Below are 15645 nucleotides of genomic sequence, written 5' to 3'. Positions count from 1 at the left end.
TACGCTCTTTTCTCTTTCTGGCTGATGGGGAGGAGCCGAATTAAACCAAATAGAACGCGACCCACAGTGTTACAAAATATTGACGTGTACCCTTGTAAGAGTTGTACGCAAACCATTCACGTGGATTCGTGCTGTTGAATAACAAAGATTATTTCGTTCAGTTTTATTTTATTGTCTTTTTTTGTCTTTTTCTTATAACCTCCCCTACACCGTGTATGAGGCATTGTGTTACGAGGACGTAAGTTGGAACGCGAATGAGCACTCATTTTTTAAAGAAATGAACGTCTTGTTTTGTCCACCTGTATTCCGTTTTCTCATGTTTCTTATTCTTATTTCACAGCTCATCATTTTTCTCTTTTCTGACCAAGTCATTAGCTCCTATCATGTCAGTCAGAAAGCGCAAAGCAACCACAGCTGCCGCCGCAAAGCCAAGTGCCAAGCAGAAGAAGTTGGCTTCCACCAAGGAGGGCAAGAAGGAGAAAGCAGCAGGCTGGCTGCAAGACCTTGTCAAACAACACAGGTTCGAAAATAAAGACATGGAGGTCAACAAGAAACGTGTTCGATTTATATCGGACACGGAAGAGGCAAAGGAGGAATCAGAAGGGATCCTTTATTGGATGCTGAGGGACCAGAGAGTACAAGGTGAATACATGATCTCATACATTGAGGGGATAAAAAGCTGGAAGCTCGTCACAATTGTCATTTTAATAACATGACATTTTTTAAAGATAACTGGGCATTGATCCATGCCCAACGCCTTGCCAGAAAGAAGAATCTGCCTCTTCACATCTGCGCCTGCTTGGTTGTCCCCAAATCCGAGTTGTCCACACTGAGACATTACAGCTTCATGCTGAAGGGTCTGGAAGAAATTGAAAAGGTAACCAAAATGAAATTTCCATTTAGGACTGAATCATTAAATTGTAAAATTAAGCCAAGCATGTTTTTGTTTTGGTATTTTGGGTAGCACTTAGAGAGGAAATTAACCAATTTGTTCTTGTCATCATACAGGAATGCAAATCTTTAGACATCCAATTCCATTTGCTGCACGGCTCTGCGGGACAAGTGTTGCCCACCTTTGTGTCCAAGTGCGGCTTTGGGGCGGTCGTGACGGACTTCTCACCCCTCAGGGAGCCTTTAAAGTGGCTGGATGAAGTGAAAAAGGCTCTTCCGGATGATGTTCCACTCATTCAGGTAAATGAGAAAAGCCCAGCAATTGGATCATCTGGAATTGCTGGAATAATTTTCCAAGCCGTTTTACCTGCATTTTAATTGGTGTAGTGATTTTGTTCCACAGGTTGATGCGCATAATATCGTTCCATGCTGGGTAGCGTCTCCGAAACTTGAATATGCCGCCCGGACAATCCGAGGGAAAATTACCAAACTTTTACCAGAGTTCCTAACCGATTTTCCCGTGGTTGAGAAGCACCCTTACACGGCAACAAAAAAATCCAAAGTAAGTTTTAAAACTGTAGTCCACGAATCATGCCGTTACCATTTCAGGGACGTATGCTGTATATCTACATTTGGAGGCTGACGCAAATGAAACAAGCAAAATAAAATTGCAATTACTCCTCTCTGCTGTAGCCTCGAGCCAAGTTAAAGCTTTGATGATGCAGTTTTTTTAGAGTGAGAGAACGAGAGAGAGGGAAAGATTAAAGTAATATTTTCTATAATAACACTCATAAGATCGCAAGTTAAATTGTTAGATTTGTTTTCCCCCTGAAAACATGATTTTTTTTCTTCTATAAGATGACCTATTTTCCCTCGTTATACTTTGAATTAAATATCAGATATTACGAGAATCGAGCAAAAACACAGCTAATGTACTGTATTCAGACACTCCCCTACTTACGAACATTCGAGTTACAAACAACGGTAGAGACGAACATTTTTGCGGGTATGTCAAAAAGTAAATTCAACTTTATTATATTTATCTTATTACGTACATGTACATACTGTGTGTGTCTCTCTCTTCTCTCTCTAACATTTGGTATTCTCTCCAGTTGTACATGTGCATATCTTTATAGAGCATATATTTTATTAAATGTTTATTTTTCAGTACGAACCAATCCAGGTTACTGATACAAGCCTTAAAGAACAACCGACACCACTTTTTTTGTTTCCTAACTGACATCAGAAAAACGTTTTATAGCATATAAAATACCCAAAACACACAGGATGATATTTTTGGTCAAATGCAAAACATGACTTAAAGTGTCTAAAAACTACTTCAAATTGAACCCGTAAGTGGCCAGTTTCAGAAGGTCCCGCCCCCTTGTTCATGGTGTCACGCCAAGACGTCTGGCCTTGCTCGAGAATCAAAACAATGGCTTCAGATTCGGAAAAGATGCTTTCTTGTTACTCATCCAGTTGTGAATATGATTCAAATAGTTCTGAAGAGGAAAGCATACATGTTTGCAATCGATTAAAGAATTTATTCTGTCATTTTGAGGCATCTGGACAGAAATGTAGCACCAGAAGATGGCGCCAGAGCTCCGTGGAAATGGGCTGGCTGATTTGTCTCCTGGAAATTTGTGTCAGCAAATATCAAATAGTAGTCTTGGTGCAACACACAACGATTCACTATCGCGTTATGTGTTTTCCTTCTAATTTCGCCATCAACACGGATCAACACGAAGTTTCAGACCAAACAAAGTACTGCAAAATGCATTGTGTGTCCTTTCTTGGTCAGGGGCGTTCCTTCCGTGACGTGACGTCAGGAATTGTAACCAACTCAAAAACAAGACTTCCTGAATATTCAACGCGAGTCTTAAAACGTAAAATATAGCTATAAGCGGTGGAATCTTTGTAAAATACGCTCAGTAGAAGTCATTTGAAGAGATTTTACAAATTATGGACAACTTGTCCGAAGGCATCGGTTGTCCTTTAAACATACTTATGTAAACCTTAAACATACTTATATAAGCCTAAAACATACGTTCCATACAAAATATGCTGTAGCACTGAAGCAATTTACGAACAAATTCACCTTACGAACGACCGTTCGGAATGTACCTCGTTCCTAAATTGGGGAGCGTCTGGATTCTTCAACAGCAGATAAAGTAAGAATTTATCACATGATGAATTTCTTTCCTTGTTAAACGTTGACATTAATATCTAACATGACCTTGCAAGATTCCTTCTATTTACCATTTTTCAAGTTACCTTATTTTCTGGTGTATATGGCGCATTGGAACATAAGGTGTACCCCCAATGAATTGTCTATTTTCAAACTTTTTCAGTATATAAGGCGCACTGGAGTATAAGGCGCACTTTCAATGAATAAAAAAAAAATCAAAATATAAAATGTAAATATATAAAAGCTTTCCAAATACTGTATAAGGCATACCACATTATAAGGTGCTACACTAGAGGCTACTTCTTCGAAAGGGGAAAATGAAGTCGGTGACTGCTGACATTAGTTGTGAAAGCTGTTGTGGCTCAATATTACTTCACATATAAGGTACACCTGCTTATAAGGCACAGGGTCATCTTTTGAAGAAAATCAAGGCTTATGGGTGCGCCTTGTACAACGGAAAATGCTGTATATTTCCCCCAAAGATGAGGGTGTTATAATAGCACTCAACTAGTTTCATGCGCCCCTCCCTCCCAGGGCATAGATTGGACCAAAACCTTGGCCTCCCTGGAAGTGGACAGAACCGTGGGCGAGCCAGACTGGGCCCAACCAGGCACCATGTCGGGGATGGCCATGTTAGAATCTTTTATTGACGTTCGCCTCAAATTGTTTGGCGCTCAACGTAATGACCCCAATATTGCAGCCCTCAGCCAGCTCTCCCCTTGGATCCGCTTTGGTGAGTCACACCCATTGTTGCGCTAGTCATTCTGGCAGCAGTCCTAGCGTTTTAACAGTAACCAAAATGGTAACTTTTCGTAGCGATTGAACATACTCACGAGAGAAAAATGATGCACAACCGTGTCAATCACTGGTTTGGGAACTCGACAAACATTTTATTCTGCGCATGCTCTTAAAAAGGCTTCACGATTTCCGGGTATCACATGATAAGCTCGTTTCGCAGGTGATATCAATCAGTGAAATTTACCCAATCATGTCTTTGCCTCACACACACATTTACACACGCACACTCAACACCCATGAAGAAAAATGTTTTGAACACTTACATGTTCAAGTGTGCATAAATTCGTTTCCATTGGCTTGATATGTAATCATACATGCTTAACACCCTTTAAATGTTCTTAAATAGTTGATTTCGGCACCCCTATTTACAAAATTATAAAGACATACACATCAGAAGTGCAAAGTCAGCGTTTCCCATTGAAATGAATGGAAATGGCCCTAATCCGTTCCAGCCTAAGACATTTATTCATTATCCAGACGGCTTAATCATCACGAAAGTCGCGGGGGTGCTGGAACCTATCCCAGCTGACTTCAGGCACTAGGCGGGGGACACCCTGAATCAGTTTCCAGCCAATCAGAGGCCACACAGAGTGTCCTTGAGTTTTGAAAGGTGCTTAGAAACAAAATTTTATTATTATTATTATTATTATTATTATTGTTATTATTATTATTATAACCATTCACTCTCAATCTCACACCTAAGGACAATTTTGAGTGTTCAATCAGCCTGCCATGCATGTTTTATTAGCTTCGTTCTGAAAATCTTTTTTTCCCTTCAATTAATTGTCTGTCCACACCATTTGTCTTCAAATATCCATTGCTGAAAGAGATTTTCAGGGAGCAATGGCTTATAAGTGGGGAAATAAAACACTAATAAGGAATATATGCAAAGGTCACATCTTCATACTGTACATATATTATGAAACTGAGAGTGAGATTTTCCACTCGACATTCTGTTTTTAACTAATCTAAGTGCAAAAAAAAAAAAAAAAAAAAGAAACAGCTGCCCACAGAGCTTAAAGTGGTTATGAAAGGGGCCCACTCAATAAAAACCCATTCTGTGTTAAATGGATCTCAAGCTAAGCCCGGGTTGTGGTCGCTCTACGCTTCTTCCAACCGTAATGGAACCGTGTGGCACTTTCCCGCCCGATCATGCTGCTGCCGCTTCTATCCTTGAACCGCTGGATTGCTTTTGTCACAGTGCACTTCTATTGATTTCTCCCAAGAGCCATTGATCTCAGTCGTATATCACAGAGACGCAATCGCATCCACGTGGCATAAGTAAGGCACAGTTTCTCAATATATTTAATTATATTAAAACATACCTATTTTTTTCTTGTCATAATAAAGTTTCTTAGTGCCTCTTGTTGTCAAGTAATAAACATTTGTGCCATATCATTTTCTGCAAAAAAATTGCAATCTAATGGTGTCTTCATTGTATTCAACTCTTGAAACATCATCCTTACAGTATATGACGAATTTTTGTGATTGATACTGTCAGGAAACCTGTCGGCCCAGCGTGTGGCGCTGCAAGTCCAGCGAGGCGGGAATAATGCCAGTCAATCGGTAGCGCCCTTCATCGAAGAGTTGGTAGTGCGCAGGGAGCTGACGGACAACTTTTGCTTTTACAATGACAAGTACGACAGCGTGGAGGGTCAGTTGAGCTCTTTGGTGTTTCATTCACAATAGTGGCTTTAGAAGATGATTTTTGAAAAAGTGATGCATGCATTTTTTTAACTCATTCACTGCCAGACGTGTAAAAATGTGTCCATTCCAGTGCCTGGGTTTTTGTCATTGTCACTTGAATTCCAAGACCCACATAATATTGAGTTTTAAGACTACATAAACATGCAATACAGCGTTAGAAACCTTAGACTCTCTTCTTTAATCAGAAATAAAGAGTTGATTCCTAAGTTATATGGGTTTGGACTTGAAATGGAGGCAGCTGTACAAAATACAATACATACATATTGATTCATATAGAGCTTTAACAACAGCTGAAGCTGGAACAAAGCGCTAACATGGAAAGAAGGGAAATGCTGCCCCTCGTGCGAGGGAAAAATCATTGCCAGAGGCCAGGTCCAGCGCTTTATTGGCACCCAAGCATGAAAAAACAAAACCCAAACAAATTCGGGAATGACGCTCTCCGTCATATTTTCAGTTCCCGAATAAATTGGCAGTGAATGACTTAAAATTGTATTTTATTGTACTTTTTTTGTGTGCCCTGCGATTTGCTGGCAACCAATTCAGGGTGTCCCCCGCCTTGTGCCTAAAGGCAGCTGGGATAGGCTCCAGCACTCCCCGCGACCCTAATGAGGAATAAGCGGTACAGAAAATGGATGGATGGATGCACTTTTTTTGGGGCATGCCCCACGATCTGAAAAAAAAAAGCACCCGGAATGGGAAGGTTCATACGGGCAAGGCTTTTCTATTCGCATCAAAATCCAATTCGTGGCCATTCGTATTTCCGAAATGGATAATCATTCTTTTTCAAAAAAAGTTTTTCATTTCATAATTTGTCTCTTTTTCGTGGTGGATGATTTCCTCCATTGTCAGACCAATCGGAAAACCCCCATCTTTTGATTTATTGATATGTGTATTTCATTATTTATTTGCTGCGGTATTTTTCCAGGCGCTTACGAATGGGCCCAAAAGAGTTTGAGAGATCACGCCAAGGACAAGAGGCCGTATGTGTACAACCGAGAGCAACTGGAGAGAGCCAAGACGCATGACAAGCTGTGGAACGCCGCCCAGGTAGAAATGACAATGTCGTGTTTTGAATTGTGCACGCGTGCGTTTCAGTCATCGTATGTAACATCGTTTTTTTGTTTTTTTTTAGTATCAGATGGTCTCCGAGGGCAAGATGCATGGCTTCCTGCGGATGTACTGGGCCAAAAAGATTCTCGAGTGGACTCATTCGCCAGAGGAGGCGCTCTCCATCGCTCTCTACCTTAACGATCGCTACGAGCTCGATGGCCAGGATCCCAACGGATTTGTGGGTACGCCACATTCGCGTTTGCTCTTTTGTATTCTTCTACTGAAGCCAATCATGGTCTCTTTTATTGATTCTGCCCGTTTGTGTCTTGCCACCCCCGCCTTTAGGTTGCATGTGGTCCATTTGCGGCATCCACGACCAAGGATGGGCGGAGAGAGCCGTTTTTGGAAAGATCCGCTACATGAACTATAAAGGTTGCCTGCGCAAGTTTGACGTACCCAAGTTTGAGAAAAAATACTGTCCCAAAAGTCTTTAAGAGGCCTGCTCCTCTTTGTTTTTGTTTGTTGGTTATTACCGGATATGTTCTGACATGCTGGTCAAAACCTTTGGTGCTGAGGTTTTTCTCCTATTTTCGTTTATTCTCAGTGTAAAGATCTGTAGTTTTGTGGACCCTAAAACTTTAAGAGACTACCTGTCATAAAACGACAAGAAGCTGTACTCCATCAGGGAGTAGTGATGTGCAAGTGAAGCTTCATGAAGCACTGTGATAGTTTTTGATTGCTCGAGATGGCACTCTTGGTTTAAAGATGCAGTGGATTTTTAAGAATTGTCCTTTTCACTAACCTTCATATTTAAACCAAGCGCACCATTTGGAGGAGTCCAAAAATTCTGAGTGCTTCATGAAGCTTCGTTTTCCCTTCACTCTCAGGGAGTACTTAAAATTGTGATTTTTTTTTTTACTGTGTTTTACTTTTTTCTGAAATGATAAAAATTGTTCACGAGTCTGAATCAAGATAGGAATTAGCATGAGCTAAAATAAAGATGTAGGATCTATCACCTAATTAGCTAGCGAGATTCGTTTTCTTTTCTTTTGTTCCCCGGATGTAGCATCTCATTTTAAACTCTAGAGAGAAATGTCACGCGAAGCAACGTTTCGTCTTCGATTCGACAAAAGTGTAAGTTTCTAATACCTTGCCTCTTGCAATCCAATTTATTTGACATTGCGATACTGGCACCTTGCGATTCGATTTTCTCTGAAACAGTTTCACTCGAGTGCACGTTTTTAAAGGCTGGCCTAAAAGGCAAAACTAAAACGAAATGACATTGATCTCTGTATTTGTGATTGTTTTTTGGGGGCCATCTGTTGGTTAGCAGACTACCTCCTGTTTAATGGAGTATGAAGAGTCAACGGTGAGTGCCTTTATGATTCCCAGCAGGGGTTGTAAATTGTCACCCAAAATATATTGAGGTTGTCCTTGCGTAGGCTGCTCGGAATTAACGATGCGTTTGTTTGGTATCGTCTGTGTCTTTTCATTGGGGAATCTTTACCAAATTAGTGGGACATGGGAGAGCATTTGTTTACCTCCATTGGGTTTACTGGATTATCTTCCTTTCCGAGACACCTGCTTTAGGCTCCGGCACGACCCAAGTCAGGATAAGCGGTTGGCAAAAGGCATAGATGGATGAATTCAAATGTGTGCGTTCATTTGAGGACAACAAATTATCTAAAACATTGTTTTTTCAACTTGCAAACATCTTCAGAGGCTCAAATCATATTTTGGCAGCATGAACGGATGAAATTGCAAGGGATTTTCTTGATCAAGTCCAATTGCAAGGCCATGGCGAATGATGAGTTTCGTGATACAAATTGGGTCCATTTGTTGACGTTCATCAGACTGATTCGTGTTGACCAAAACACACTTGTGATCATGTTTTTGTGTTTTCTTCGCTTTTCCATTGTAGTTCCACTAGTAATAAACGGTGACTCAGTGTTGCAAAGAAGCCAAGTGATGCAAAAAAAATTCTTTTACGTCATTTTGCCGCTCGTGATTCAACAGCTTTGTGCAGAAGACATTTTTTTCCAAGGCTCATTAAGGGAGAACTACTTCCCGTAGAGCAGGGCTTCGGAACCTTTTTGACAGAGAGCCATAAAAGTAAAATATTAAGAAATGTTTTTCAGTGAGAGCCACGCACACACACACACACGCACACACACACACACACACACACACACACACACACACACACACACACACACACACACACACACACACACACACACACACACACACACACACACACACACACATATATATATATATATATATATATATATATATATATATATATATATATATATATATATATATATATATATATATATATATATATACTTTACTGTGTATATATATATATATATAATAATAATAATACTCACGATTAATATGAATGGTTTTCTGTTCCTCGTGATTGGTAAAAATCCAGGCAAACTATCGGAATGAAAGTCAACTTGCCGGGTCCATATGCGAAGTTACTGCCAGCTAGCCTGCACACTGCTCATTAGCTTGCGCGCTTGCTTTCTGCTTTCTCTTTCAGAGTACAGTATACTGATGCTAAAGTTAGCATGGGGCTTGTCAAAATTCCACTGTTTCATCATTGATATTGTTTCATTGCAAATTAGAATCACGGCAGTACAATTTCTCTCGACAAAGGTGAATCCTTTGGTCCATTCAACCTTAAGTGTACAATACATACTCGTCGATGAGAAGGTTTCTTCAGCCGTCATCTGTACAAATGTGAAGGTTTCGGACGTTTCGCCTCCTATCCTTGGATGACGGCTGAAGAAACCTTCTCATCGATGGACCACTCCTGTACGACTGAGAGCTTACACAGACGTAATACATACTCGTCTTTTTTTTTACTCGTCGGTCTTATTCAAAAGAGGGTGTTTATCAGTTTTGACATCAACAGCACATAAATCGGTATCCAATCAAATTGCGGTTTCAGCCAACTGCAGCTTAAACAGGAAATGAACAGCGAAAAAGCGACAATATGTATTTAGTTTTATCTGCGAGCCTAATGCAATCATCAAAAGAGCCATATATGGCTCGCAAGCCATAGGTTCCCGACCGCTGTCGTAGAGCAATAAATCTGCTGTTTCATCCCATTGGCTGCATCATTGTTTAGAAGGGAGGTCATAAAATCCGAAATTCACAGCATGGGTGTATATATGCAATTGGTCATTACAACAAGAGATTATTTATATCCACATACCAGAATTGCATTCCAGATATTTTACAATATTACAATATGATACATTTCAAGAAAAGCTGCATTTCACGAGTTCAATTCCAGCACAATTGCCACACAATAGCACAATTTTGCGAGTTGAGTTGGTAATGATTTTCAAATTAATATGCCTCAATAGGACTGAGGTGTAGAGGCTGTCGGTATTGTTCTTACGAGCAACTATCCACCTCACACCACATTTTATTGTACTGGTTTTATGCTTGCTTGGTCAAAAAGCAGACATTTTTTAAAAAGAGTATTCCAACACATGCAGATCGGTGGACTTAAAACCGACATATGAAAGCAATGACTCCTATGTGACCTCAGCTCGTTGGCGTTAGCTTCTGGCTAATTGATTTGATTAGCAGGTAACGAATATATCAGCCGGAACATTTGAAATATAATTAATCCACAGTGGTATTTAGGGGTACATGTGGTTAGAAAAATTAAATTAACTTCATGATTAGGAGAGCTTCCTTGGGAAATATCTCTTGCCCATACGGGCTCCCTGGACCCCAAAAAAGTCAAGAACTCCCATCTAATTAGCACAATCCTGTTTTTCTGCTCTTGGCGAGGTCACGACACGTGCTTTTAATCATGTTCATCCGAGCAACCACCGTCTGAATAATTCAAGCATCCCTATTGAATGTGTTTTGCCCCAACATTGACGTTCGACTCCATTTGGCGCTTCGTTGCGCTTTGTGGCTGATGCTACTACGCGTGGTCATTTCTAAGCTAGAGCGTAGCAACCAGGTGTCGCTGCGACACCAAACGTGTCGGAACAGTTCTCGGAAACGCGTGGACATGAGGTTGTAGAGGATGGGGTTGATGGCGGCGCTCAGGTAGAAGAGGACGCCCGAGACTACGTGGATGTGCTCGAAGAGCTGCAGGTGCCCTTCGAGCGACGCGTCCATGAGACTCCACATCAGACGGTCCGCGTGGAAGGGAGCCCAGCACAGACCAAAAACTATCACCAGCACACCTGGACAGATGGGATATCAAACTGTAGTTCACAGACCGCGGAAATGGCAAACCCGGGCGCTCGGTTCCTCCAATGGATTTGCGACGATGGAGGTTCACGATCATTAGGCTGCGTGACTCAATCAAAAATTGAAAAAAAAGCCATTTTTGTTCACCTATGCCAGCGACCTATTTTTGATACTTTACACAAGCAGGACCCTAGTACCCTTTTGGGGCACTTGTTTGTCAAGGTATACCCAATACATGCTGTACTTTATTTTATTTTTGTATGAGGGTCAGCCATGACGTGTTTTGAACCCAAAATATGGACCATGATGGAAAAAAAGCCAGGAAAAACTTAATATCACCTACACAGCATTTTGGTGACTTGAAGGTTGCGTTTGCTCAGTTTCTGCTTGTGGGATCTGCGGAGGCTTTCCAGTCCAAAACTGCAGCTGTCCTCCACCGTGGACAGCGTCTTCTCCTTGTGCAGTCGCAGTCCAATCAGAAAGTAGAGGATGCTAATGATCAGCACGGGTAGGATGAAGAAGACCAGCGTGGAAATCAAGATGATCAGGTTGTATATCCATTTGGGCTTGACCAACTCTGAGGATCGAAAGGCATCAATTAGGGTTCGGATATGACCAATTCTTTCGTCATTCACTCGTTTTTGGTCTAACGTGCTGCCCTGGAACACCAATGAAACAATGCATTTTCTGGTTTTATTGGAATTGGCTATGTTGACGTGTTTCTGGTGACCAAGGCAGAACTCTATCCTCAAAATGCAGTTCGTCATGGCATTTTTGGGGTAAATCTTGTCATGGTTCACATGTCAGACCTCGAGTTATTCTGCCGATGTCCTTGATCACCTCAAAGTGTGTGTGCTAGAGATCATTGACAGTTGTTCAAGTGGGTACAGAGCTGGAGCTACAATGACTAGAACGGGATGCTGTTCCACAGGGTTGTGCAAAATTTCAAAGAGTTAGAGTGGTTAACGGCAAGAGGGAAAAAGTTGTTCAAGTGTCTGTTGGATTTGGAGCGCATGGATTGGTAGCGCCTGCCTTTAGGGGAGTAGCTGGAAAAAGTGGTGAGCAGGGTGCAGAGGGTCCAGTAGAATTTTCTGTACCCTAGTCTTGGTTCTCGCAGTGTGCAAGTCCTTGAGAGTGGGTAGGGCGGTGCAAATATTTTTTTCTCCGATGTCCTAACTGTCCGGTCAAGTTGGACCGTCATGTTCTGATAGGGTTCCTCATCCATTTAACATTCTGTTTAGGGTTCTTACAAATGAAACCTGGACTCCAACCAGCTTTCGGAGCATATTTCGGGCTCAGGGTAGCTTCTTGGTCTACCTCAGCGATGATGGGCACACGTTCACTAAACTCTTGTGCCAAAACCAGGACCTGATGACATCTGAAAGAAGTTCCATACTTACGGCAGATGGCGGAGCGGGGGAAGTGTCGTCCAAACCTCGGCGGTAGTACCGCAATCCCGTGCAGACTGGTGTTGGGCACCGAGCACAGCATGGAGAGCGACCACAGTGCGAAGATCACCCTCTTCACGTGAGCCGTCGTGGTCATGTGTTTGACCTTGAGGGGGTGGACCACGGCAATGTAGCGCTCCACGCTGAGAGCCGTGACGTTGAGGATGGAGGCGAAACAGACCGTCTCGAACAGGAAGGTTTTAAAGTAGCAGCCGCCCTGCCCGAACAGGAATGGATAGTTCTGCCACATCTCATAGAGTTCAAGGGGCATACCCAGAAGTAAGACCAGGAGGTCGGACGCCGCCAGGCTCAGGAGGTAGTAGTTAGTCGGCGTCTGCATCGCTTTGTAGCGCAAGATAACCACGGAGGTCAGGGAATTACCCAAGACGCCCACCGTGAAGATGGTCAAGTAGGCGACGCAGACCGGAAGGAAGACCGGTGACCTCAGGGGTCCCAGTTCCATGGACATGTATTCGTCTTCGCTCAGGCACATTTCCTCCATGTCCTGCTTGGTGGCGTTCTCCAAGAAACGGGAGATGTTTAGGCTACACAGGAGATCGGCGCTGGGGCAGTTGACATCGATTGAGGTGTTCACCATGGGAACGCTTGCATGGGAGCAGATCGCTTCTGACATCGTACTTGGTTCTTGTATTCCTGACAAAGGGGGACAGTAGTTTCGCAAATGTTGCTCAAGAAAAAGCTCTTTACATCATTTGTTGTCTTTACAGGAATAAAAATGCTCTCATGTAAATTTGACATGTGTTGGAATCCGAATTTATTTATTTATCTCATGAACACCGAATCACACAGCTGCCCCTCACTTGAACGTTTTCAATGCCCGCATACTTTGATAGGCGGTATATCACGAGGGTGTTTTGAATCCCCATTACAGTTACAGTAAAGTCTCGTTATATTGATATCGGATATATCGATAGTCCCGGTTATATCGATACTATTTCTATGCACGCATGGAGAAAATTACATACAATCAGGGTCGGATATATCGATAGTCCCGGTTACATCGATATTTTTTCGGACTCCCTTGAATATCGATATAACGAGACTTTACTGTACTTATATCAAACTATCAAATATGCTTTTTATACATTGACATATTTTTATACTTTGCACTATGTACAGTTCTTTTTATGAAACTTTTTTTGTGCAGTGTGCATTTCAGTGTCCTGATATTTTCTTTTGTGCATAGAATACTTTCTTTCTATCTTTTGTCCCCACCTCCCCACCCCTTTACATTTTGCTGCTGTAGATTGCAAATGTTCCCATTGTGGGACAATTAAATGCTTTCTGATTATGAATATATTGTCAATCATCGACTTTTGGCACATTAGTTGGACTAATAAATCATAAATATTTTCTCTCTCTTTCCCCCCCCCCCCCAAATTGAGGAATACTATACATATTTTTTTTAGGAGGAGAGATTTATTACATTTTACAACAACATTTTAATTAGTCTTAAAACCCCCAGCAATGTCTTGCAACTCGTGGATTGCAACGGTTTCTTCCAACCATCGAAATGTGGCATTTCTTATTTAGAACGTCAGATAAGAAATCTCAATTTCTCTTTGGTCATATGTGTGTTCATGCAGGTTTATTTTATTATTCTTGTTATTATTATTATTTGACATTATTATTATTATTATTATTATTAATATTATTTTTTTACATTATTATTTATTTATTTATTCCACAGGGGGTTCCCATTTATTTATATTCATGATGACTAACTTGTGTGCAAAGTAGAAGAAAATAAAAATGCATACCTGCAGGATTGTTCTCCTCAAAGAAATAGATGCAAGTGGGAGCTATGGAGCAGAACTTCAAATGTTGGTAAATCCAGTCCGAACCGAATGTAGGCTGTGCTCTCGATGACTGTGTCGCACAACTGACTGTCTCAGATTCTCAGATGGTGGGATAGAAACTTGCTCTCTCTCTTTCTTTTTCTCTCTCTCTCTCTCTCACATGGAGTTTGTCACAAATGGAGAAATGTCCTATTTCAGAGTGACAATTGCAATGGACGCTATCATGAGGGGGGAAGAGAGGGGGAGATGAGAAGCGGCAGTAAAACAGTCCAAATTCCAGATGTAGGCAGGACAAGATGTGACTGGATGTTCAACGAAACGTAAGATTGACGAAATACCCAAATAGAGAATACTGTACAACCTCCTGACCTCTTTTTAGCGTCAGCGAAAATAAATTGGAAATTAACTTCCCAATGGTCTCAGGCCTCCGACCATCACTGTTGTGAAAGCCTAAACCCAAATACGGTCATATATTAACCCCAGAGTTGTGCACCCATTTCGGTCAGCCGCATGGGAGCATTTCAACATGGATGAGAATAGAGATGGAAAGTGCGTAGTTGACAGACGACTTAAGACGACCGTAAGCACTTCAAAGAACTTCCCAAGTCATAGGCAACATGTCCAACATGTTAATGCACCTTCAAAGACACCATCCTTGAATTAATTGAAGTTGGGGGAGGGGGATGACGCAATGTACAAAGTGGTCTTGAGTCTCATGATTCTGTATTTTTGTATCTCCAGCAGGTGGCAGAGTAGGGCGTCCGCTCCAGCATGCACACCTGCTGCACATATCAATTAGCCATATATTTAACAAACGTGACGATGCCTTTGTCGGCTTAGTGACCTTTCTTACTGTTGTGCTTCGTGTTATTTTCTAGCCCTCATTCATGGCCCCTTTTGTTCATTGAACCTTGAGTGTAAGTATATTTGTTATTCCGTTATTGCTCTTGATCATTGTTTTCATCTTATTGGTCTTTGGATATTTCATTTGGGTATTCTTGGTTTTTCTGTTGAACCTACCCTTTGCAAGTGCTTTTTGTTTTTAACTCATTCACTGCCACACATGTGCAAAAATGTGTCCACTATACTGCCAGGGTTTTTGTCATTGTCACCTGAAGTCCAGGACCCAAAGAATATTGAGTTTTAGGACTACATAAACATTCAATGCAGCGTAAGAAACCTTAGATTCTCTTCTTTCATCAGAAAAAAAATAATCCTAAATTACATGTGTCTGGAGTTATATCCGCTTGAAATGAGGGTGGCTGTCCAAAATGCAAAGGAATACATAAATACAGTGATACATTAGCTTACAAACTTTTCACCTTACGAACTTTAAATTCGCAAGACTATAATCTTGGCATATGAACTAGTTTTCGGCAAACGAACCAAACCACACGGAGCGCCACGGTGGCCCGGCGGACAAGTTTTCATCACCCTTTTCTTTGAGTGGATACGGTGGTTTGTTATCAAGGATACTTTTGCTATTATGGGACCGAAAAAGACTCCA

General features: G+C 41.5%; 2 protein-coding genes across 3 annotated transcripts; one reads left to right on the top strand and one right to left on the bottom strand.

The window, feature by feature from the left end:
* Positions 1–41: 41 nt before the first annotated feature.
* Positions 42–8594, top strand: cpdp (CPD photolyase). 2 transcript variants are annotated; one of them, XM_089008869.1, is made up of 10 exons: positions 58–238; positions 341–642; positions 729–877; positions 1009–1191; positions 1295–1453; positions 3614–3812; positions 5379–5531; positions 6510–6631; positions 6717–6876; positions 6980–8594. In XM_089008869.1, the coding sequence occupies exons 1-10, from the start codon at positions 216–218 to the stop codon at positions 7126–7128; spliced, it is 1599 nt and encodes a 532-aa protein (XP_088864995.1). In that variant the 5' UTR covers positions 58–215; the 3' UTR covers positions 7129–8594. The 2 variants fall into 2 exon arrangements, with proteins under 2 accessions (XP_088864997.1, XP_088864995.1); XM_089008871.1 differs by lacking the exon at positions 5379–5531 and having other exon boundaries at positions 42–238.
* Positions 8595–9636: 1042 nt separating this feature from the next.
* On the bottom strand, positions 9637–13159 carry LOC148891532 (neuromedin-U receptor 1-like). The gene is made up of 3 exons (XM_089008299.1): positions 12271–13159; positions 11214–11447; positions 9637–10863 (listed from the first exon to the last, which is right to left on the bottom strand). Exons 1-3 carry the CDS (start codon positions 12950–12952, stop codon positions 10511–10513), a joined length of 1269 nt encoding a protein of 422 aa, XP_088864425.1. The 5' UTR covers positions 12953–13159; the 3' UTR covers positions 9637–10510.
* Positions 13160–15645: the final 2486 nt, after the last annotated feature.

This window comes from Hippocampus bargibanti, linkage group LG11 (genome assembly GCF_051943395.1).
Source record: "Hippocampus bargibanti isolate YZ-2025 linkage group LG11, ASM5194339v1, whole genome shotgun sequence".
Classification (NCBI taxonomy): domain Eukaryota; kingdom Metazoa; phylum Chordata; class Actinopteri; order Syngnathiformes; family Syngnathidae; genus Hippocampus; species Hippocampus bargibanti.
Note: the sequence above shows the minus strand (reverse complement) of the source record. Positions and strands in the feature narration are given on the sequence as shown.